The sequence below is a fragment of the Electrona antarctica genome (genome assembly GCF_951216825.1).
Source record: "Electrona antarctica genome assembly, chromosome: 15".
Classification (NCBI taxonomy): Eukaryota; Metazoa; Chordata; class Actinopteri; order Myctophiformes; family Myctophidae; genus Electrona; species Electrona antarctica.
The window spans coordinates 22,890,227-22,910,783 of NC_136796.1; the positions used below are offsets into that span (position 1 = coordinate 22,890,227).

The window sequence follows — 20,557 nt, forward strand, 5'->3', positions numbered from 1 at the left end:
ACATCATAGAGATCTACATCCACAATCATTTACAAAGATTGTTTCCGTATGCGCTCTAGACAGGATCCACAATCTCTGAATCATAGACGCTCTGAATGCTATGAGCGTTTGGAAATCGCGGAGGCAACAGTCTAGTAACGCGAGACTAGATTGACCCCCAGCTGGGTGCTATTGGTCTTGACTCTTGGGGGTTGACAATAAAGCAATAAGCCACGAGAGGTCTCCATAGAGTTAAGGTGGCCTTACACTAGCCGATTTTTTTCAATCTGAAATCTGATAGCAGGATAATCGGAGCGGGGCAGAGCAAATATCAAACATTCTTGATGTTGATCCGATCGCGCTTTGAGCGGTCGGGCACCCCCCGAGCGTCAAAAATGCCCGATTATCGGCTAGTTAAGGCCACCTAAAAGGTCTCTGGTTGTATTTTGGGTTATCGGTAAAATTTACACCGGTCACGTGACGGTAACCAGCCAATCAGAATCATATTGGGACTACAATGTTTTAGAAATTGAACAGTCAACAACAACTCCCAGACAATCTCGGATATTTCCGTCCACCATCATAGAGGACTTTGACGACGCTATTGTCTTTTCTTCCATTATTTTAAGACATATCAGTTTTACAATATGATTCAGCCTACCACCTGCCTTTTTGTGTTTTTGACACATATATGGTTTTATCCTGCGGTGACTGGGGGTGGTGAGTACAATGTTGCAATATCGAAAATGAAAGTAAATTGTTTTTGTTAATACGCAATAGGGCGTAATAACGTTTTATCTCCCGTTACAAGCTAATACACCGTGTCTAGTAATAAACTTTCCCTTGCCATAAAAGTCGCCTTACGTTTGATGGATAGCCTGAACTTATTGTTTTTTTTGTAGGTTACTTGGTAAAGTAAAACAGAGACCAATGGAATATGGGCTATGGCTACTTCCTGAATTAGTAGTAAAGCAGTCAGCCTAGTAAATCACTATCTAATGTTGGCAAGAAAATAACAGTCGTTATTTGATAAAATAGTTAAGTTGTTAAAGGACCACTTTTCTACTTATCTTCATTAGCCCAAACATTTAGACTCTCGTAGAGTTTTTTTTTCTTCGATTCTGACGAATCTCTGCCTATCTCACAGAATTTCCCCGCCCCCCTAAATACGCCCCCTTTCGGCGTTAGTGGTGATAGCGTGACGTCACTCCATAGACGCTACATGTTAACAGAGGTAATTTAAGAAGTCTACAACTTTTGTTTTCTCAAGGTAAGGTTTGTTCTATCTGTTCGACCTGATTTACCATCTTGTTTTCTTCATAATAATATTGGTCTGTCACATTTTTACATTAGAAAATGTACTTAGATTCTCCAGAGAAAAAAACGTGTAAATGCTCATGTTAAAGACACCACTATTTACCGGAAGTGGGCGTGGAAAGCGGGCTGTGAGATAGGCCTAATAGCTCCGAGATGAGGTCACACACAGGGCCCCTCCCACCCGTTCAGAAACGGCGCATGTTTCCACAATTCCACGATTCTTACCTTTTTCTAAACAATTAATCAAAAACGTGAAGTGGTGTGAAGGGTTTAAACACTAATTCAATGTCAACAACGGCAAAGAAAACCCAACTTTAAACGGTTACACGAGCGTCTAGCGGTTGTTTAACATGTTTTTCAAGGAAGTTGAAAAGCTTTAGCGCCTCCCCGGCGCCTCCCCTGGTCGAAATTTTCCAACTGACTTCAGTTCACTCGACATGCACGCGCACACGCACAAATCCCTTGATAAACATGGAAGCGGCTGACTAAACCAACCGCTGTAACGCTCGTAACCGTTTAAAGTTGGATTTTCTTTGCCGTTGTTGACGTTGAATTAGTGTAAACCCTTCACACCACTTCACGTTTTTGATTAATTGTTTAGAAAAGGTAAGAATCATGGAATTGTGGAAACATGCGCCGTTTCTGAACGAGGTGGGAGGGGCCCTGTGTGTGACCTCATCTCGGAGCTACAGAATGAGCGTAGGGAGAGGGCACATATGGGGCTAGGCTATATCTTCATAATAATTGGTAAAACATATTTAGATTTTTATTATCGTGAGAACGATGGCTTCCATTATCACATTGCAACTTTTCAGGAATAGAAAGCCTGCGGTTTCTATCAGCTTGGATTCCCCATCGATGATGACTAGAATATGTAGAAACATGAATATAATGTAGCAATGACGTAGACTCCGTGGGGGCAGCGGGGCTCGAGCCCCCATGAGGAATTAGACCTGAATATGTACAGTATATTCGCCTAGTATGGTTCGTCCCGTTTGTACAGCGCCAGGTCGCGCCGCGCCCGTTCGCCCAATTCTCGTCTTTGCATTGACTTTGTATGTAATCGCGCCACTCTAACCATCCAGGGGCCCGTTCCACGAAACTTGGATTAGAGATTAAGCCGGGATTTAACAGATATCCTTGTTTAATATATCCTGGATCAGCGATTAACCGGTTTCATGAAAGCTGGTTAATCTTGCCAGATTAATTTAACCAGTTAACCTGGATATGTTGAGGCTTGATTCGGTTTCATGAAAGTGATGCTACATTAGTTACTATGGAAACTAATGCTTTGGATTTAGCCTGCTCCGGACAGCCAGATTTAACCTAATCCTGATGTCTTTACTGTTCATTAAGCAGTCAAACTGATCACAAACCAATGATGTTTTCCACACTTATTCAATTATTATAGGTTTATGTTGCCTTATTTTTATCGGTCTGCATTAAAGGACTAATTTAAGCACTATATAAAACTACAAAAAAACAAAATATATAGGCTGCACAACATCATGACAGCTTGTGAGCTTGTAGATCAGCTGCTTTTGGTGAATGTTCCCCAGAATAGGTTTGCTGTCGTGCAAGTGCACGGTTAAGAAGAATTATTATATTATATTATATTATATTATATTATATTATATTATATGTTTTTTTTTTGTAAAAGTGAAAACCACTAAATATTACCATTACTCATTGTTTTACAACATATTACCATTGTAACCATTTCACCCACTATTGAACCCATGACCCACAGTTCACTGGCCCCTGTCTGGACAACAACCCCCTTCCCCAAAGGTAGCTCCCTCAGAGGAGGGAGTTATGGCCAAATATCACAATGAGACAATATCATTATGCTTACAATATTAAGAATTCTGTTTTAAGTTAATAGTAGTGGTAAAATGTAAACTATATTTTTGGGGTAGTTAATCATTCAGTCTATCCACTGTTGAGAGTATGTTCTCTCTTTAATTACAGCAGCAGTATTTATTTTAGAAGCTTAAGTCCTTGTATCAGTAAGTCTTGAATAGATTAGTAATGATACTGAGATATACAGAAGGGGGCAGTAATGCAACTATTAATGATGCAAACTGCCATAATACCCCATGAAGAAGAAGGATCAGTAAATCTGTGTTCCACCGAATGGGTCTAGAAACAAAAAGCCAGGCTCTGCATTCAGCCAGGCTTTATGATCCTGGCTCGATAAATCCGCCCATTCTAAGCCTCGCTTGGCTTTAGTGGAACAGAATAAACCAGGCTGTAAAGACCAGGATTTAAAAAGCCTGGTTTTGGCCTAAATCCTGGATTAGTTAATCCAAGTTTCGTGGAACAGGCCCCAGGACTGCAACAGGTTGCAGAGGACCGTTAAAACAGCAGCTAAAATCATCGGCAGCCCAGTCTCCACAACATCTATACCACTCGTTGTATGAAAAAAGCCCACAACATCATTAAAGACACCAGCCATCCCGCAAATACCCTGTTCAAACCACTCCCTTCCAAAAAACGCTACCAGATCATCAAATCTCGCACCACCCGTCTGGGTGCTGCCACACTATCGAAAGAGCCGCGCACGTTCTCGGCTGCGCGCAGCTTAAATTCTGAGTTTTTAGACAGCTGGTGGATGGAAAAGAAGCTCCACCTCCGCGGACTTTTTGCGCGACGGCCAGATTCCCGGAAACGCTCTCCTCCGCGCAAAAAGTCCGCGGAGGTGGAGCTTCTTTTCCATCCACCAGCTGTCTAAAAACTCGGAATTTAAGCTGCGCAGAGCTTAAGAAGTGCGTGGCTGTCGACCGTTTTGCGCTTAGGTGTGGAAAGGGCTTCTCAGTAACAGTTTCTTCCCCCAGGCAGTCAGGCTGCTGAACAGCTTTTCTTCCAGGAAATAAAACGTCTGGGTTTCCGAGGCTACTGAACAGCTGTCCTTGAACTGTATTGCACTGTATTGTCACTTCACTTTTTTTGTGTTTTTCTCTGCACTATAGATGTTTGTTTATGTCCTGTGTATGTAAGACTGAGAATGCTCTGAGCAAAATACATTTCATTGTATTTATACTATACTATACTAGAATCTAAACACTGACACGATTAAAAAGTGTTACTCAAAAGTGTTTAGAACCTAAACGCTTGGGTTTATTGTGAAACGAAAAAAACATCAACTTCTTGTACGTCTCTAAATGTTTTGATGAATTGAACAAGGTGGAACTTCTTGTAAACAAGTGTAATGCTTAATTGGGTCGTCCACTCACAGTTAACAGTCTTTGTATTGAGTTTGTGCTTGAAATGTACTGTAATTCTGCAAACTGTTACTAAATATGTCAATCAATCAATCAAACCTGAGATCAAAATGTATTTGATGATCAAATCAAATCACAACAAATCAAACTTTATTTGTATAGCACATTTAACAGCCAAGGCTAACCAAAGTGCTGAACATGGTCAAAACAAAACAACAGAGCATTGCAATATAAAACAGTGGAAAAAGAGACAATAAAATATAAAACGGAGCATACAATAACACAGAGCAGGAAATCAGAATACAGGTAAATCAGGTGCAGTTAAAGGCGAGGGAGAACAGATGAGTTTTGAGGAGGGATTTAAAAGCCCCAATTGACGTTACATGATAACTTACATAATCGTACCGTTAGTCTTGTGTGGTTACAGTATATGGACCTTACATGGAGAATTGTGGCCGTATGTGAAAGTGAAAGTGTTTTTTTCCCCCCAGTTGATAAAACGGATTGTGTGTGATGTATATGTATCTCTGACTCACTATATGTTCATCCGTCTGTACAGCTACATATTTGATACACTGCTGGACGGATTGGTGTGAAACTCTGCATGTTTTCCCCACTATTTCAAAGCAAAAGCACACTTATTATTACTAATTATTACTAGTAACATATATACTCCTATATATTTTGTCCAAAACTCACAGAAATTGGTACCCGGCCATTATCCCTACTGTAGTGATGAATAAAGGGTGAAATGTTTAGATTTGTGCAGATTTATATAATGTTGCTAAATCGGGACATAGATGGTATTCTGAATGTATCACAAACTCTGCTTGTTTGTGCCTGTCTGCTTAACTGCATGTTATGGAAACGTCTTACTGTAAAAGTTGTCTGAGCTACTGCTGAGGCAACCCAACATGTAGAAATGAAATTTAATGTGCTTTTGCCTATATTTGACCTTTTGTCTTCCAGAGATCCACTCACTCACCTACATCTACACAGCTTTCTCCAAGCCTATCGACCTCCCAGGGATCCATGTGTTCTCAGCCATGGGCCTGCTGGATGGCAGAATGATTGACTACTATGACAGCTCGCTTAAGAAAAAGATCCCCAAGCAGCCGTGGATGGAGGAGAAGCTGGACAAGGACTACTGGGATAAAGGCACGCAGTCACGCCAGAGCAAGGAGCAGTGGTTCAAAGTCAACCTGGGGATCCTCAGGGATCGAATGAGACACAGCAATGACACCGGTTAGACATCCAAGTTGTTGTTATACTGTACAGTTTAGTTATTATAAGGGTTATAATTGAGATTGACTGAGTGGTAATCACTGCTAATGCCACTTACTGCATTAACCCTGGGAAAGTCATGCAGACAATTTAAACTTTATGTGACGACCATCCAGACTGTTTGCTCTGGTATGATGCCTCATATCTTTTACATCCTTCCTCTGTCTTTTTCTTTCCTTTTTCGCCAGATTTACACATTCTTCAGTGGAGGCATGGCTGTAAGGCTGAAAGCCAACGCGACAAATCATTAAAGTTCATCAGCGGCAGAGATGAATACAGCTATGACGGTAAAGACTACCTGTCCTTTGATGATAAAGGTAAGTGCTGGATCGCCCCTGTTGCCTTTGCACGTCCCACCAAGCAGAAGTGGGATGCAGTCAAGATGCTGAACGACTACACCCAAGGCTACCTGGAGAGAGAGTGTGTCAACTGGTTAAGTAAATTTGTTGGTTACGCGGAAGACTATAGCAGTTTTAAGAACAGTGAGTATTAGTTTACATTATTAACAACTTTCATACAGTACATTGTGTGTACATGCAGCTCAAAGCGCTTTAAATACAAAGTAGTATCACACACAAATTAACCTTTGACACATGAATAATGATGAATGAATGACAAAATGAAATTAAACTGAATGAAGAATTCATGGCTTTACAGAGGAACCAGAGCTCTATGTGTATGAAGTGAAGAGCAAGAAACCGAACAACATCAATTTACACTGCCTGGCAACAGGCTTCCTCCCCAAAGAAGTTACCCTGAACATCAGGAGAGATGGGAAGGTGGTGGATCGACTGGACGGCATGAGCACCACAGGTGTTCGACCCAACGGCGATGGCACTTACCAGATCATGAATCGAGTGGAGATTTTAAGAAGCGACTCTGCCGAATTCAGCTGTGAGGTGATACACCCTGCGACCAACACTCGCAAGATCCTGGTTTGGGGTAAGATGCTTGTTTGCATTTTGCTGTTGAATAATTGTGTGTGTGGTCTGTGAGGTGATTCACCCTGTGTCAAGGTCAAGGATGATCAAGGATTTGGGGTAAGAGGGTGGTTTGCATTTTGCTAATTAAATTACATTTAATTGTAGTATTGACAAATGTTATCAGTATATCGTGTCATCTAACTACATTACATTATTCTTTCTGGATTTTAGACGACTCAAAGCGAGACACATCTGACAACACTGGACTAATCATCGGAGCTATTGGTGGTACTGTTGCTGCAGTTGGACTGCTGGTTGGACTGGCTGTGATCTTGAAAAGTAAAGTTTATGTTCATTTCAGAACAACTTTCTCTTTTTCTCTTGTGTTTGGGGAAAGTTGGATTTTCTGTGGGGCATTTTGCTACATGATCGGTCATTAACCCCCCCCCCCCCCCTCTCTCTCTCCACTCTTTTACTTTTCAGGAAGGAAAGACCTGAAAGGTTAGTGTTGCTTCACAAAAAGATGATGCCTTCACAATTTGAATGAAATAATATATGATGTCTGTGCTTAAAAAGCCAATATTAAAATTCTATTAAATCTATATATCTGAAGCTTTATAGCAATGTAACACAGAAAGTAATACTAACCAATAGAATTAAAAATACTCTAAACTGGTAATAGCTGGTATATCAAACATATCACTGTTGCACCATGAGTACAACCGTCTTATCATTTTATTAGGATTCATAATGTGTGGGAAACCAGTCTGTCATTTTTAGGAACTAATTTTCCCAACTTTCTATTATGAGTCTGTCACTCTCAACTTTCAGGCCACAATGTTGCCTATGCATAATGATCCTGAAACCACGTTGCCACCAACAGAACTACTTACTTGATAATACCTTGATAGTTGATACTACTGTAGTTCAAAAAATAATGATTTGCAATGCTAATGCGGCATCTTTTAAATTAATAAATATGACAATGATGTAAAGCCATGTTCATCCCAAAAAGAAAAAAATATGGTTTGGCATTTATGTGACCTAATAAAATACTGTCTACATTTCCAGAGAGCAAGAGTGAAACTTCTAGCAATTCCAACGAGTCAGGTAAGACTCTGAGTCTAAACCAAAACGGTATGACAATATGCTTTTAGGCTCGAAATCTGAATTGTTTTATTCAGAATAAAAGAGACTTAATTGGTTTCATACATAGGTTTTCATACATTAAAACCTAGAGATGTGCATCCGTCCAGTTTTGTTTACAAAAGCAATAAAGAAAGGCAAATAAATAAGTGTTCAGTGTTTGAATTTGTCCTCTTGGCTTTGTCTTCAGGAAATGGCAGTGTTACCGAGACGGAGAGTCTGAACGGTATGATAATATTTTCCCTTCTCTACCTTTTCAAAACAGGGAAAAAAACATATATTGGCCATTTTTATGCTTTATTAACTTTACTCTCAGTGTTAGGGAACTCAGTAGAGCCTGGAAGATCCATACGCAGCCACAACACTTGGCATGGTATGGAGCAGTATCTCTCACAGGCAAGACAGAACTTGATGTCATCATTGAAGGCAATATCAATGCAGTGAGATATTGGGATGAGATTCTGGAGCCAGCGGCGATCCCATATCTTCAGAATCTGGGACCTAACTAAAGTGTAAAAAATGGCCAATATGTTTTTTCCCCACCTTATTACTGTGTCAGAGTGCAATCATCCAATCCATTAAGCAACTCAAAGCAAGGGTTGAATACCAAGCACTTGCTTTTGGAGGTGCTACCCACACGTTTAGCTGTGTTGCTCATTCCACGAACGCCTGATCTTTACAATCTGTACCTTGTTGTAAAGGTGACTAATCAACAATCAAAATTATATAAAATACAATACCAATTGGTATTATTCAAGTGGAGAAATAATGGACCAAAGTTAAGTTTCCGAACTTTTGTTGCTGAGTTTTTATGGCATTTGCAGGCTGTGTGATCACAGTCAGCAGGAAAATCAGAGGACTTGTTTGAGCCAGAAACCCCAGACCACAGAAAATCTACTGAATGTTAAAAGTTCAGGTTGTTTGGGTGCAATTGAGTTCAGAAAAAAATTAAGAAAAATTACAAAACATTTTTTTATGTCACAATCCCTTTAAGCACTGCAAAACTATGGTTTAACTCTTCCTTTTCTTTGCAGGTTCCCTCAAGAGTGACTCTGGTAATTACTCTCTATATCCCTGCATTCTAATTTCTTACTTCACTATAATATGACATTATTTAAAGGTAGAAGCTTTATGTACAAAGTGTGTCCGAGGCACCCTAGGGTGTTATGACACCAGTCCAGCGGTGCCACAGAATACTTTGATTATCAATCACGAAGATGACTATAGAGCACCGAAGTCTGACGTCAATATCGGTAGAGGGCGCAAATCCACAGGTTCATGTACTTTTTATTTGCATTGTAATCCCCATAGGAGGATTTTAGATATAGACTGTAAATGGTAAATGGTGCATTCATATAGCGCCTTTATCCAAGGCGCTTTACATAGATTGTGCATTACATTCACCCATTCACACACCTTCATACACCAATTGCGGCAGAAGTTCAACATGTAGGCAGGAGGAGCCGGGATTCGAGCTCTACCTCCTGAGCCACAGTCGACTGTGTTTGAAAAATAAACAAATCATCCAGGCCGCTTCACTCATGGATATGAAGAATGAACTGACTGAGAGAAACCGCTATTGTTACTGCTACTGAATTAGTTACATTTTCGCTAGAAACAGACTATCATATATGAGTGGCTGACTGTCGCAAACGATAGAGAGACACCTCCCTGACAATAACGCAGAGACAGCTTGTTTATTTTTGGACCACAATGAATGCTTATAGTAGACGATATTAAGATCACCCCGATCTCCATAGAGAAATTACTTCCGTGAACCAAGGGAATCGAGGGGATGAGCGAGTGACGTCACGACTTCGGCGCTCTATTGCCTCACGTTGTCAATGCAGTGATAGTGCCAAGCAAATTAGCAAGGCACTTGCTGATTTGCCAAACGAAGCATTCAGGATACAAGTCCAAAGACATTGAGTATTTTGAGAGATTGAAATCGCAAAATGAAATAGAGTGAACGACGAACGTATGCTTTAGTTTAAACGCGTTCATTTGAATGTTGTGGACACCATTAATAATAATTAATAATAATATTTGTTTTTTATTATTATTAATATTATAATTGATGGTCGATCATTCTCTTATGTTTAATATCCAAATTGTAATATATGCCATAAACATAAGGTGAAAAGTAACAATGTAATTTGGGGTGATGTGAGCCCAGAAGTTTGAGAACCACTGCTGGTCAAATGTTACATGACAAATGTTACAATGTAACATTGTATTAGATTATTGAAAGGTGCATTTTGTGGCACACTTCAGCTCACAATATTCAATATGTACAGTATATTGAGATTCTGTGTGAATCTAACGGTGTATATCAAGCTTTTACTTTTAAATGGATTTATCTGTTGAAGAAATTCAAAGGTTACCAAAAAACTAATATTTACCTCAAAGAGAAACCAAATGTGCTATCTAAATGCTGCTTTTCCTTCACTCTTCCAGGCCATGGCTCCGGCGGCTAAAATCGCTCCAGTATTGCGGACTCCAGCCCCGGGAACTCCAGCCCCGAATCCACTAGCCTCTTGGTGTATGCCTGATATTGTACTGCAGAGCTGTAGTCAGTAAAAACGAGGGGGTGTCAAAAAAAGGTGATGACATAAACATATTTGAAAAATAGCTAAAATAATGTTGAGTTGGTAGATTCATTATTTTAGCTATTTTGAAAATAATTATAATAATAATATGTCATATGAAAGCAGGGAATCATAGCTTCAAATTGATATATTGGTTGTTCAGTTTGACCCACCATTTTTGGAGATATGGCTTATAGAGTAATGTCTTGCAGAAAACAGCAAGTTGAGAAAAGAGGCTTGAAAGGATCACTTCTGTGGTTTCTAACATTAGACCTAGCTACATGTTTAAGCATTTATTTCATATTTACATGTCGATTTCAGCTCCGACACTTATTTCAGACATGCTCTAGTATGTGAAGAGTCTGCCTGTGCTATTAACATTTTTTATGATCTGTACTTTATTTGGATTTTTTACAAATACAGAAAACAGAAAACAGAAAAAACGAACACAAGCAACAACAGAATACGTATGCATGGACATTATGTATGAACACAGAAACATAATATAAAACAAGGATAGACAAGATAAACAAATAAAAATACAAAGTTAAAAGAAAAAAATAAATAAATTGAATGTTGGAAAACATATGCATAAAATAACTGAATTCGATGTTAACCCATTTAGACCTCTTGCAACCTATACATTGTTTTAACTTTCAATCCGGGAGCTACATCTGTGTCTCATTAGTTGTAACATCATTATTATTTATTTTGTTACATTTTTGAATAAGAATTTGAAGGTTTTCACAAACCTTAGGTTAGGTTTTAGAAGCCTCAGGTCTAAAAGGGCTAATTGTGACAGCTGGAGCTGTACAGCAGGGCTGTACTGTAAATTGCAATGATGACACAACCAGAGAGGGCCAGCCTCACCGGGCCACAGACCACAAAACCTTCAAAGATAAAATAAATTCTATTGACTACATCCTACGGGAAAATGCCAGAATGATCATCCTATGAAGTCTAATAGCTAGCGATCTGAATAAGATCGCTAGCTATTACACAAAAGAAATTAAAATGAAGAAACCTTGAAGCCTTGAAGACCTTGATCTCTTAGTTCACCACCTTAGGGAATGACAAACGCATTAGCCTCCGAGGGCTTCTTTTAGTAATAAGCAATGGAAGCCCATTTCCACCACTAAGTCAAAATAATAATAATATTTTCCCCCTCCTTTACAATTATGTACCATATTTGACTTTATTTCGTTTTCTTTTTTTCCATATATATATATATATATATATATATATATATATATATATAGTTATTCTGTCTTTATAATTTGCTTATTATGTATAAGCAAATTATGTATAGTGTATATACTTTTATTCTGCGGTGGAGGCACATACACACTACGCTTGGCAGTATATTGAGACCAATAGTCGGTTGTTTTATTTGTCATTTTATTATATATATATATATAGGAATTGAAGTGAATTGCTTTTCTGGTTTGACTGTGGCCGATATGGCATATTTTGGCAATGTGTGACATACAGGATCATCTATAAATGTGACATTGCTCTGTCAACATCAGTTAGATCTTGCTGATATAAATAATACATTAAATACATTAAAATGAATTGTTCACAGCACGGCATGGCTGCTGCGAACAAATTAATCTTTGCAAACTTCAAAACTAATCTATTTCCTTTCTGAATTGAGTAGATATTTCACAGAACATGAATACTAAGACATTCAAATCACACAGAACGCTCCACAACAGCCAAACATTATTTTGACAGAAAACCTAATATTTCTTCATTTTAAACATCAGCTTCATCTGACTAATTCTGAGAGTGCAGGTCCTTATTCAATATTGTTTTGTTAAATTAGATGCTTACTGTTACATACCAAATACCAATGTTACATAGCAATGTTACATGACACTGTGCCATATTTACCGGTATGCTATTGTTAAGAAATGTTATTTACAAATTGTGTTTTTCATTGTAAATTACCCCACATTGGAGATTCAGGTAAAATATGAGATATGATCTTCTTACACTGGACCTATGACAGATTCTACTGATCAGAGAGAGAGAGAGAGAGAGAGAGACAATGGCTTATAAAAAATGTCTCTTTCGATTTCAGATTTGTAAAAAATTGTAAAAATTGCCTTTTAGTTGTACACAAGTTGAATGTCATTTTTGCTTTGCATTTACTTCCAATAAAGTGCATTTACAACATCTTCAAGCCGCAAGTGTGGCTTTCTTGTCTGATTGTGGCTCTGCTCTCATAATGCTGGTAAAACAGTAATACCCAAGGATCGTATCTAAGAAGAAATAGGCCTGTGACTTGACAACTTTTAACAGAATGTAGAAGCAGAACTGTTTCACCTGGCCTTTATATGAATGTAATGTCTCCTACAAAGGCGGCACCCATATTAACAGGACTTTGGACCCAAGGCAAACGGGTAGACGGGTAAAGTACAGTATACTCGCATACTCGTCAATTCAACTGCCGGAATAAGTCCTCACTGAAACCTTCCAAGCAATGTCCTGAGACTATTGGATAGTAACAATATGTATTCCATATTAACATTCCTGATTGTTGGGACATTGTGGACAGTGAACTGTGGTGAGTATTGTGTTTTTAACTAATTCTAATCCGGACTAATATATCCTACAACCATTGGTCAGTTTATTCAATGTGAAGAAACACTTTGTTTTCTTCTTTTTTTAAACTTGTGTTACACCGTATACTGGTGGTGACTGATGCAACATTTGAACAAGACAGAACAAGCGTTTATCATGCAGTTATTCGTATTGTATTTTTACAGCCTAAAAGTGAAAGTAAATGTCAATTCAGGACAACTATAAACACATTTCAAAACAATTCTGTAGAATTTTATTAAATTATTATTTCTTTTTTTCTTTTTCTTTTTTTTGGTAATTGAAATACAATTTGGTATTATTTAGGAAATAATATCTATTACATAATGCTAGTAAAACAGGCAGGAAATACTAGGAAGAAAGGGGACTGGAGGTTTTTATGTCACCCAAATAAAAGAACACCCATCTTTTCATTTGAAAGTTTTTCCTCAAAGCAAAAATGCCTGATATACAGCCTACATCACCTGGAGTCTGGAAACATACCTCTCCAACCTCACTGTACTGCACAAAGATCAGCAAGATGGACACAAGATTCCCGGATTGGTGATCATAAAACCATAAATTGTATTTCAATATGACCAGCTTTATTTCAGGAAGCGGGGTAAACAATGTCATAATCCCTGGCAACACAAGTTTCAACTTGTGCCATGGTGATTATTATATCTCAATGGCAGACATTAAGAGAGGCCATACTTTGGTGGATATCTCATTTTGAAATTATTGTTAAATTCCAGTGATTGTTGCTGAGAAGTATCTTACTAGTGTGACCCTCCAAAAATCAAACAGAGGACACTGATAATCCCAAAGTTGCTACCATCACATGGAAAAAGGAGGTTACAGATGGAGAAGATATACCAGTGGTTCTCAATTTATTTTAGGCTGTGACCCCCCCAAAATAATCATATTTGATCTAGGGATCCCCACCCTGACAAGCACTTAGGATTGTAGGAGTTGAGTCATTACATATACAGTCAAAACATAAATAAATACAATTAAAATAATATGTGGGGACCCCCAGGGGTCTCGACCCACAGGTTGAGAACCACTGAACTAGACCATGCTGGCATGACCGAGAGTGTATGTGGGGTGACTGATTCATACTGTGTGTATTCATTAACTTGATACACCAATGATGCCAACAAAACACTGTGCGCGTTGTCCCGCGCACAGCTCCCAAGGTTGACCATATTTCACAGATAAATTGGAATACCAAAAATATAGACCACTAGTTCTCATACATTATATTATATGTATCTCTATGTCTGTGTGCTTACCTGTTTGTCTTTCTCGTGTATATATATCTAGTGTTTTTCTTCTTTTTACTTCCAGAGCAACACTCACTCACCTACATCTACACAGCTTTCTCCAAGCCTATCGACCTCCCAGGGATCCATGTGTTCACAGCCATGGGCCTGCTGGATGGCAGAATGATTGACTACTATGACAGCTCGCTTAAGAAAAAGATCCCCATGCAGCCGTGGATGGAGGAGAAGCTGGACAAGGACTACTGGGATAAAGGCACGCAGTCACGCCAGAGCAAGGAGCAGTGGTTCAAAGTCAACCTGGGGATCCTCAGGGATCGAATGAGACACAGCAATGACACCGGTTAGACATCCAAGCATTTCCTATACCGTAAAGTTATATATGTTTTAAAGTTAACTCAGTGTTAATCACTCTTATTCTTAAGGTCACGTATTGCGCTATAACAGGCCAATGTGAAAAGGGTGGGATTTATTCCTCAGCCTAGTAGGAAAGTGTGTGAACAATTTCACGTAAATTGTGCGCTGCATTCATGATTTGAGGCTTTTTGTTTTAAACGGGCCAATCCTGCAAACTTTGCAGCCAATGTTAGCCAATTAGGATGGAATATGAAATATCAGACAGATCCGTCTTGAGCACACGACTATACTGTGTAACAATTTTCGGGATTTTTGGACAGAATCTGGAGAAGTAATATCAAAAAATGTGTTTTACAAACGTCGACCTCCTGGTGGCGCTATAAAAGGCAGATGTAAAAAGGTTTTTCCTTGCCCTCTAGTTTCATGCAGATCGATGTAGTTATAGGTAAAAATGTTAAAAGCTGGCGCTATAACAGGCCGTTCTGGAAATGTAGGGGCAGAGGTTCGTCTTTGGCATCCAGGGAGTGTGTGTGCAACGTTTGGCATCGACCAGGCCAATGGTGCCAGAGATTAGCTGCATGGTAACGGATGGACGGACGGACACGGACGGAATGCAAAACATACTCTCCCCTGACTCCCCATGCCTTCGGCCTGGTGGAGACAATAATATAGTGTGAAACTGGGCTGTCAAGCTAATTTTAAGTCATTGGCCTGATTGGGCAAAATGGAACTTCAGGCCTTAGTTGTGCGCATGAATGTACAGCCTTTCTTTTCCAACCTGCTCTCATACAGTATATGTGTCTCAGTATCAGCTATATATGATATATCTACAAAATGTTTCACTTTGCAAATCTAGATGAAGATTGCCTAGCCATCATTCATTTTAGGATTACATAGGCTACAAGAAGGCTGTTTTGTTAGCCCAACCTTGCCATTAATTAACCATTTGAAATTGAACATTAGCACACACAAATATATAACTAATGAAACAAATTGTAAACGTAGTCTACGCAATATTCTACAATAAAAAGATAACCTGAGATAAACAGTAGGATCTTGCACTGCTGCTAATCCTTTAAACTATTTAATGTGCACAATTTAAATTACAAAACAAACTCCTGGGAGGGCAAAAAAAAACAACTCAGCCATGATATTTTGTCCATGTAGCCTACTGTAGGCTATTGTATACATTTCGGTTCTGTTGTAGCTATTTATTCGTATGAGCAACATAGGCATGGTTCTTTACCATAGCAAATTCCAAGCTCAGCAAGTACCAGAACAGACTTTTTTCTAAGTGGGCTCAGGGGCAATACCAAATGGTGATATGTTGCCTAAATGCTATTGACTAAGGCCTACTGATGATTGGTCCTATAAGAACCCTGAAGTCACATGCGTGAACTGATGGAAGCTCGCTATTCTGCAATCAACACCGTATATTAGTGCTGTCTGGTAAAATCAGAAGGTCAGTAGGTCACCGGTTTGCCTCACAGCCCCGGTCTATAACCTATCAAAGTGTCCCTGAGCAAAATACGTCACCCCTAAATACCCCCCAAATCCAAGCGCTCATCATCATATAGAACCATTCCTCCCACACGATTAAGGTCTCCCTAATATTGTTACGGTCACCCTGTGTTTGTATCTTCTCTTTGTGAGCATGTCTCCCATTTTGCTCGTGAGATTAGACTGCATTTTGTTTGTCTGTTTGCTGTGGTTCGAGTGAGTCTGAGTGTAACTAACCAAATAGACCCTTATAGCGTAGCCTCCTTCCACCGTCTTTCTATTGCACTTGTAAATATAGCACGTAGCACTGCAGTTAGGGTGAATCGCTTCGCTATTGTTGTAAATATTAAAGTCACACTGTGTGTAAAATGGATAATTTTCTGGCATTTATTTCATCCTAACTCTCTTGTTGTGTTGTGTTCTTTTAGTCCCATAGAAAATGGCATTAAACTATAAAGAAACGTTTAAACTAGATGTTGTTTTGTGTCATGACCTTCCTTCCAGACTGTTTCCTCTGTTATGATGCCTCATAAGTTGTTGTGCCTTCCCCTGTCATTGTATTCTTAACCTTTTCACCAGATTTACACATTCTTCAGTGGAGGCATGGCTGCACGGCCGAGAATCGAGCTGGAGATGACAAATCATTAAAGTTCATCAGCGGCAAGGATGAATACAGCTATGACGGTGACGACTTCCTGTCCTTTGATGATAATAATAAGCGCTGGATCGCCCCCAACCCACTTGCACTTCCCACCAAGCGGAAGTGGGACGAAGTCAAGATGCTGAACGACTACACCCAAGGCTACCTGGAGAGAGAGTGTGTCAACTGGTTAAGTAAATTTGTTGACTATGGGCAAGCGCAACTCAAGAACACCAGTGAGTATTATTTTACATAACATTATTAACAACTTTCATACATTGTGTGTACAAGTACATGCAGCTCAATATGCGCTACAGGTAGCACTAAGGACGGATACACCAAAAGACTAAAATATCAAATAATAATAAACTTTATTAGTGTAACAGTTTTCAAAAGAATGTTAAAATGTGCTCTGACTAGATGACAGTGGAATAGGAACACTGATTTGGTTGGAGCATCCCTAATGTTTTATTGGATAATCAATAAATATAGATTTTTCTGTAAAGAGATTCAGCATAATGATAAATGATGCTACAATATTTCTGCCAAATATTGCTTATAGCCATTCAGCAGAGTTTGATTTGAAATTCATAGCACTGTCACAAACAAATACACTTTTGACAAGTATGATGTATGAGGAAGTTAAATGAACCTGAGTGAAAATAAAAAGATTCTCTACAATGCCATAAGCCTATGCATCTACTCAAAACTCAAATTTGTCCTCATGGCGTCTCAGAACCACCAGAGCTCCATGTGTATGCCAAGAAGAGCAAGAATCCGACCTCCATCATTTTACACTGCCTGGCAACAGACTTCCTCCCCAAAGAAGTTACCCTGAACATCAGGAGAAATGGGAAGGTGGTGGATCGACTGGACGGCATGAGCACCACAGGTGTTCGACCCAACGGCGACGGCACTTACCAGATCATGAATCGAGTGGAGATTTTAAGAAGTGACTCTGCCAAATACAGCTGTGAGGTGATACACCCTGCGTCCAACATGCACAGGATCCAGGATTGGGGTGAGATGCTTGTTTTCATTTTGACGTTGAATAATTTGCTTAATCTTCACATGTCAAGGGAGTGTTTCATGAGTATGTACAAAAAACAGAGGCATTTTACTTCATTAGATGTTAAAATGGAGACTCGCAACTTCTCGCAAGTTTTTGTTTATTTTATTCCATCTATTCTAAAACGCGCATCTCCCGTCCGTCACCCACCCATGCCTCCATATATGGTCATGCCTTGTGACATCACGTCTCCATATATGGTCACGCCTTTTGACATCACGTCTCCATACATGATCATGCCTTGTGACATCATGAAGTATATCATGAAGACCCTTAGATCTCCATAATGTGCTTTGTGACACGCCACGCCTCCATATATGAAGATCACGACACTGACCTCATCTAACCCTGGATAACCATACATGGAGAAGACTGGATCATCACCTACTGTAGATCTGCATATATGGAGCCAGCCAGCAACTCTACATCTGACCTCAAACCTCAAACCCTTAGATCTCCATATATGGAGCTGACCTGTTCTGACATTCCATATGTTCAGAATCAGAATCAGAATCAGAATCAGTTTTATTGTCACATCACAGGTTTACAAGGTAAAGAAGTGGGTGAAATTCGTTTTTGTACATCGTTCCCATCGCAACGTTAATTTCCATAGAAAGAAGAGGGGGGGGAGAAGAAGAGGGGTGGGGGGCAAATGGGAAGGAGATCACAACAAGAGAGCAACAGAAGGCCAGACAAGTTATCTACATATTACAAAGTACCTGAGATATAAAAATAAAAATAAACTAACTAAAAAAACGAACTAAGGTGCCTGAGCATAGCAGCAATGTATGTATACTGTGCATGTTATACATATGGACGTTAAGGTGCTTAGAGAAAAAAAGAGCATAATAGAAAAACAAAAAGTCAGTGCGTTATACATGGGATTAAGGTGCAAAAGGTCAGTGCGTGTCCACCTAGGGTGGACTGACCCTAGTATAATCCGCAAGTAGCTCCATGAGGGAGTGCAACAAAGAGTCATTTGTACCTGGTGTAGTCCACAGGTGTGTCTGAGGGGGAGCTAAATCCAAGTCATTGTCCCTGGTATAATCCACAGGTGTGTTCAGGAAGAGCCAGAGAAGTTTTTACACTGCCTGCTGTCAGGCTGCTGGACAAGGCTTATGCCTCATTCAGCATCCTGACAGCAGCCGGATTAAAACTGCACCAGAGCCTGGTGGTGGAACTCTTGATACTGCGGTAGAGCCCCTTGCCCGGTCGCGGTCGTTGTAGGGGTTTGAACAGTCTGTGACTTGGGTGGTGCTTGTCCTTGATGATGCGCTTGGCTTTGACCACGCACCGCTTTTTGTACAGTTCCTGGAGCGCTGGGAGCTCGATTCCCATTATCCGCTCTGCCGATCGCACTACTCGTTGTAGGCTGATCTTTTCTCGGGCAGTGCAGTTCCCGTACCAGGCCGTGACACAGCCTGTTAGGATGCCTTCAACAGAACTGTTGTAGTACAGCCTGAGGATGCGATGTCCTACTCCGAGCTTCTTCAAGCGGCGGAGCCAGTACAGTCGCTGCTGAGCCTTTTTCCTCACGTGTGTGGAGTGCGTCTCCCATTTGAGGTCCTCCTCGATGTGTACTCCGAGGAACTTGAACTCGCTGACCCTTTCCACTGCAGCACCGTCGATGAGGATGGGCGCATGGTCTCTCCGCGGCCTCCTGAAGTCCACGATCAGTTCTTTGGTCTTGTCGACATTAAGAGAGAGGTTGTTCTCCCGGCACCAGAGTGCCAGTGATTTGATCTCCTCTCTGTAGTCAGACTCGTCGTTGTTGACGATTCGGCCTATCACTGTCGTGTCGTCCGCGTACTTTATGATGGTGTTGGAGACATGTGTGGCTATGCAGTCATACGTGTACAAGGAGTAGAGGAGAGGGCTCAGCACGCATCCCTGGGGTGCTCCGGTGTTGAGGGTCAGGGGGTCGGATGTGATGCTGCCCATTCTCACCACCTGATGTCGGTTGGACAAGAAGTCCTGTATCCAGTCGCACATGCTTGGGTGTAGCCCTAGGTCTCTGAGCTTTTTGTCAAGTATTGCTGGGACAATGGTGTTGAATGCTGAGCTGTAGTCCACGAACAGCATACGTACATATTTGTCCTTCAGCAGCTTGTTGTCCATGTGCGAGAGGACGGTGTGGAGAGCCATGGCAATAGCGTCGTCGGTGGATCTGTTTTTGCGGTATGCATACTGCCACGGATCCAGCGAGGCAGGTAGCGTGGAGCTGATGTATTCCCTCACCAGTTTCTCGAAGCACTTGCTGACGATCGGGGTGAGAGCGACAGGTCTCCAGTCGTTCAGGCATGTCACTTTGGCCTTTTTGGGAATGGGCACAATGGTTGACATTTTGAACCCTGCAGGGACCACAGCCTGGGAGAGGGAGAGGTTAAAGATGTCAGCGAAGACACCCGCCAGCTGGTCTGCACATGCCTTAAGGACCCGGCCTGGAATCCCATCAGGTCCGGCTGCCTTGTGGATGTTGACCCGTGCGAAGGCTGTACGCACTTCTCTCTCCGAGATGGTTAGAGGGTTCTCCTCTGCTGGTGCTGCTGATGGCCCCGCTTGGCTGCCGCGGTTGGGGCTGATCTCAAACCGGCCGTAGAAAGTGTTCAATTCGTTGGGGAGGGAGGCAGGCGGGTTCACCTCGCTTCTGGTTCTTGTTTT

At 40.6% G+C, this 20,557-nt stretch overlaps 1 protein-coding gene across 1 annotated transcript; it reads left to right on the forward strand.

The window, feature by feature from the left end:
- Positions 1–513: 513 nt before the first annotated feature.
- Positions 514–18,728, forward strand: LOC306937992 (uncharacterized protein; the record flags this gene model as incomplete). Its single annotated transcript, XM_079522014.1, has 13 exons — positions 514–699; positions 5,490–5,765; positions 5,993–6,286; positions 6,462–6,746; positions 6,959–7,066; positions 7,211–7,228; positions 7,799–7,837; positions 8,064–8,099; positions 8,908–8,928; positions 14,398–14,673; positions 16,767–17,063; positions 17,498–17,848; positions 18,721–18,728. The coding sequence occupies exons 1-13, from the start codon at positions 627–629 to the stop codon at positions 18,726–18,728; spliced, it is 2,082 nt and encodes a 693-aa protein (XP_079378140.1). The 5' UTR covers positions 514–626.
- Positions 18,729–20,557: the final 1,829 nt, after the last annotated feature.